Raw genomic sequence first — 5,888 nt, forward strand, 5'->3', positions numbered from 1 at the left:
AATAATAATATTAGAGTTATTAATATAATTATGATATTATTTGTTACAATATTACTATTACATTATATTATATTATATTATATTATATTATATTATATTTATTATATTATTGTATTATTATATTATATTATGAGTCTGAATTTTAGATTGAAAAGATTATAAATTTTAAATTTCATTAGGAGTATTATGGGTATTATGAAAGTTTTATTAATTGTACTATGCTGATTTCCACATAATTTAAAAGCTAAAGTTGCCTTTGGGCTGTTTTCTGATTTTAGCTGTATATTCTTTAAAAATTCTTTAAAAAGTACTTTTGATGAGATTTACTAAACACTAAAATCAGTTTCTGCTGTAAAATTAATTTTTACTATAAGCAGAAGCTGATTTTAGGAGTAAAAAATAATACCAAACCCAACCTTTGACTGCTCTACCTTCAGAGTGCGTGCTTGCAGTTGAAACTCTGAAGCTTAAGTCAAGCCAAACATTTATATATGGATAGATTTTGGTAGGATAAAAATAAGACGGTGAAAAATTGCTTATATGAGAGGTTAAGGGCCTGTTTATTTCGCTGATTTGAGTTTGTAATTCGAGTTGAGATGTGATTTTATGTGAGAGTTTTTTACTGTAATAAAAAATTTAGATGTAACTGTTTCTGAGAGTTTTTTACTGTAACTAAACTCGAATTGACGAAATGAACGGGGTCTAAATATCTTAGTTATATACGTCACATCTTTCTCGGGTTTATGATTTTTCTCAAACATTCATTTTTTTGAAAAAGCCTAAGAAAGATTTCATCCCATGACATGTTCGCTATTATTATTTACTACGCGAGTGTCAACACGTGGCGCCTCTGATCCTCTGCATCGATCGCCCTGACATGATTACACGTGTTGGACTATAACTATTCTATTGAGCCGACACATGCCACCAACTTCTCTTTATCTCGATCTAAATCTCTATATGTCGAGGTTTCCAAGCAGCATCGGTCTAGCGAATCGACGTCTTTAGTCACAAACCTCAATCCTAGTCAAAAGATCAACCGAGGACACGTGGCATTCTCCTACTTACTTGGTGGAGAATCTGCCAAACACTATATTATAGTTTGGAAGATGATAACATCATGATGTGCTTAATTCAGCCCACTGAGGTCTGATCTAATGTTCCTCGCTCTGTAAATTAGCCAAAAGGGTAATGTGAAAGAGAGGGAAAGTGACGTGGACCAAGCATAAAATTAGAAACTCGTTTATTTCACCGATTCGAATTTTTATTTTTAAGTTTTTACAGTAAAAAACTCTCAAAAAAATGTCACATCTAACTTTTTTTATTACAGTGAAAATCTCTCATAAAATGTCACATCTCAACTCGAATTAAAAACTCGAATCTACAAAATGAATGAGACCTAAATGATCATTACCGGAAAGAAAACGCTGGTCATGTTTTGTGGATATGCAGTGGGCGCGACGTTGGGTGGGATGGCCTTTCGCTCTTTTGGCTCATTGCAAGTGTAACGACTAATCTGGTGCAACTTCATTATTATTTACTATTGTTGTTATTGGAGGTGATGGCATTTCACCCTCCATCAATTGCATGTTTGACCGGTAACCTCTCGTACTAGAAAAACACCTGTGCCACTTTCTAGCTTGCTTTTTCTTAAATGCATAAAGTTGGAGATAATTTTGTTACCATTTGGTTTCTCTTTTTTATGATCTTCTCATCTCACAAAACAAGAAATGGCCTCCACTCAATCTCGTTTTTGGTAAGGATTTGTCGTTGGTATAAAAAAAAAACAATATAAAATTAACAAAGAGTGATTAGATACGATCCCACTTTTGACTCCTTTAATAATTGCGGTCCATCATGTATATTTGGTGTCGCCACCATTTTGCATGAGAAAAATGTTATAAAACATCAATGATATTGAACGCCATATTCACTAGTGTTTAGTATAAGTAATGAGTCCAATCATTTTTCTTTATCTAAACCATTTAAACAAAGTGCGGCTCCATATTTTAACAATGACCATGTAAGGTAATATTAGTACGAACTCAGGAGGTTTGGTGAAAATTTTCATGTTGTATATGCTTCATAACCAACGGTGTGGTGTAATTTGACCACCAGAATTCTTAGCTAGTTGATCATGCGGAGTTCTCGGCCTCATTTATTTTACCGATTTAAATTTTAATTTTAATTTTTTAAGTTCTAAAAAACAGTTATATTTTTTATTATAATAAAAAAATCTCACGTAAAATTATATCTTAATTCAAATTAAAAATTTAAATCAGTAAATTAAGGCATCGTTCACTTCACAGATTTGAGTTAAGATGTGATATTTTTTGATAATTTTATACTGTAACAAAAAAAATTAAATGTGACATTTTTTAAAAAAATTTTACTGTAAAAATTTAAATGGTTGAAATAAATGAATGATAAATGAGTCCCTATATATTATTTTCTAAAGAGGATACTATTTGCTTTATCAAATTGGTACATACTGATCTGCTTTTCTAAAATAAAAAATTAGATCAATATGTACCAATAGTACTCATGAATAGAAAAGATATCATAAAATATAAAATAGCATTAACTATTTACGGGGGAGAGTGGACAGAGATGTCAATCCCAGCTCTATAGGTGGAATCACCCGTCTTTCAGTCCCATCCAATATTCCAAAAAAAGGTGTCCTCGTCAGCATCCAAATTAAAACGAATAACATAAAATAACAGGAAAAAACAATAAAATATTATCTCGTTCACTTCACTAATCTAAATTTAAAATTTAAAATTTATTACAGTAAAATATTCTTAAAAATAATTATATTTAATTTTTTTATTACATTAAAAAATTCTCACATAAAATTAAATCTCAATTCGAATTATAAACTTAAATTAACGAACTAAACAGACTATCCATAATTCTCTCATAATCTGTAAAACATAGACTTGATAGTCTTTTATTTTTTAATAGTTAAATTTGTATTAAAATCTACCAATTTTGTATATTCTTTTAATTTATTATAATTTTAATTAGATCTAACTATAAAAAATTAAGATTACTAATAACACGGATTATGGAAAAAATTTCCTGTAAATAAATAACTAATTTTTCATCAAATATCCACGGTACCATTTTTCAGCTTAGGGTTATCAGTGCGTAATTATCACGAATAAATAGCAAACACCAACGGCCAACCATCAATCGTCAACACGTGTACTGACGACTGATCAGAATTTATTAAAACCTCATTTATTTTACTGATTTGAGTTTTCAGTTTTAGATTTTTACAGTAAAAAATTTTTAAAAAATGTCACATTAACTTTTTTTATTACAGTAAAAAACTCTAAAAAAATATCACATCTCAACTCGAATTAAAAACTCGAATTCACGAAGTGAACATGCCCTAAATCATCACAGTGGGTCCCGGCCAAATTCCACTGTTTATAAAGGCTCTCTCTCAATTCTCCTGTAGAGTAGACGCAAACCCCAGGTGGGTTTTGCAGATCCAACACGTCTCCAAACAAAATTCCACCATTATTAACGATGATAATGATGTCGTAATATACACACACACACCCACACCCACACTCACACCAAACATTTCTCAATCCACACTCTCTCTCATAACTCATTTTCCAAAAAAAAAATAAAAAGAACCCCCTTTGAAAGTTTTGGTTCAGTTCTCCATAATTGGACCAGAAGTAGCACTAATACTCGGTGTTAATTTAGTTCTGGGTCTCTCTCTGCCTCTTTGTCACATCCCTTCCTTTTCTTGACGTGCGTCGGTGAACGTGAAACAGAGAAAAAAAGAAAACAAAGAAAAGAAAAGAAAGAGAAGAGAAGAGATCATTTAATGGCTGAAGTTAAGGACCTTCCCTAATAATTTATATTATATAGATCACCTCGATATACTCTCTCCCCATTCCCATCAACATCGTCACTAGCTCTTGCCCATAACTCTATTTAATCCAAGAAACAGAGCATTAGTGGGTTTTATAAGAAGAAGGGGCAGTAGTAGTGAAAATCACAGAATAACATTGGTTTTGATCTGAGAATATGGGAAACTGCCAGGCGGCGGAGGCGGCGACGGTGGTGATTCAGCACCCGGGGAATGCGAAGATCGAGAGGATTTACTGGTCGGTGAGCGCCAACGAGGTGATGACGAAGAACCCCGGGCATTACGTGGCTCTGGTTGTTACGTCGCCGACAATGAAGACGGAGAAGGGTACGCCATTGAAGCAGCTCAAGCTTCTCCGCCCCGACGACACGCTCCTCATCGGCCACGTCTATCGCCTCGTCAGTTTCGAAGGTAGTAGTACTTCATGCGATTAATCAACCTTTTTAGTTGCATGACATGTCGTTTGAGCTTTGGTTAATTGATGTTTGATTTAATCGCATTTTTTTCTTTTTTAAATGTTTGGGTGGAGTGTGGGAGTAGATGTATTGAAGGAGTTCGCAGCCAAAAAGTGCGTGAAACTGGGGAGGTTGCTGAAGGAAAGAGGAGGGCTTGGCCTCGACTTGAGGAAGAAAGACTCATCGGATGTTGGTCCCACTAGTCGGAGTCTCAAACCTGATAACTGCAATTCCTTCAAGGTAATTTCTCTTTTTTATTCAAATTCTGTGAAAGAATCGTTAAGAGAAACTTTAAACGCGTAAATTAAACGGGTTTTAATAGTTTTGATGTGTTCATCATGTAACAAATTGGTGTGAATTGATTAGGTAAATTTGTTGGGAAATTTTGGACATTTGATCATGTAGCATTAAAGAACATGCTAAACACTAATCATGAGGTGCTAGATTTTGTTTGTTTCTTTGTGTGTGTTATCTTCTTGGGTAAATTTAGATGGGTATATAGATAGTGCGTCTTTTCTGGTTCTCTGAGAGGTGTCTTCATCCTTTTGCTATTTGTCATCTCATCGCATAAAAGCATCTGTAGGGTCCCCAAACCCAGTAGTTACAATAAACAGTTAAATTGTTTAAAAAATAAAAAGAGAAGGAAGAGAAGAAGAAACAGCCGATATCTGTGTACCATCTTCCGTTCTTCTCAAATAAATAAATAAATGACTGTACCATGATCTGCAAAAATCTGAGCGGTGGATAGTGCCGATCGTCTCTAATTCGAAGAATCTGCGCTTTTTGTTTGAAACACGAATCTCGAGGCGATTGGGATTTCATTCGTAAGGAAACACGGCTTTACCATTGTCAGAAAAATTCCAACTTGTACCAGATTGAAATGAAAAAGGATTAAAAAGAATGTAACTTAAAAAAAAAAGTGGAAAATAAGAACCCCTTTGCAATATGCCTCCTTGGGAAAATAATAGTAAATTTTATGGCGGTGCGTGTGCGTGTGATTTCCATTAGTCTTATTATAAATTATTATATTGTAATTTAATATGATTTTAATTTGATTATAAAAGTTGTCTTTCAAGCCCATCAAAAAAATGTGGTGTTTCACATTCCTTAAAAAAATGTTTTACATGCATCTTTTACGTTATATACCCTTATTACAGATCTCTTGATCTAATTCTACAAAAAATAATAATAATAATAATAATAAGGATCAGAAACAATTTGTTATTTAGGATAATAATTATATTAATTTGGCTTAATTGTTCTATTTGACAATATTGTGTGGGGATTTGATGTCAGATCGAAGTCTTAGGTCTGTTTCTTTTTATATTTTATTTAGAAGGAAAAAAAAAAGACTCCTTTTAAAATGGACCGGCTATATTTTCTCCTTAGAACAAGAATGCAACGTGTTTCTTTGTAATGTAAGATACCAATGAGTCATTGGCATTTGTCAATGAGTGGTCATTGTCTCACGCTAGTGCGTCATGTTTGCATGGAATATATATATATATATATATATATATATATATATATATATATATATA

At 32.8% G+C, this 5,888-nt stretch overlaps 1 protein-coding gene across 1 annotated transcript in view; it reads left to right on the forward strand.

Annotated features, from left to right (window-relative positions):
• The first annotated feature begins 3,478 nt into the window (after positions 1–3,478).
• Positions 3,479–5,888, forward strand: part of LOC21392709 — a 2,830-nt gene continuing 420 nt past the window's right edge. The window contains exons 1-2 of the mRNA XM_024169701.1: positions 3,479–4,303; positions 4,433–4,587. Of these exons, the coding sequence (XP_024025469.1) occupies positions 4,051–4,303; positions 4,433–4,587 (408 nt within the window). The 5' untranslated portion in view covers positions 3,479–4,050. The remainder of the gene's footprint in view (positions 4,304–4,432; positions 4,588–5,888) is intronic.

Source organism: Morus notabilis, unplaced genomic scaffold (genome assembly GCF_000414095.1).
Source record: "Morus notabilis unplaced genomic scaffold, ASM41409v2 Scaffold29, whole genome shotgun sequence".
Taxonomy (NCBI): Eukaryota; Viridiplantae; Streptophyta; class Magnoliopsida; order Rosales; family Moraceae; genus Morus; species Morus notabilis.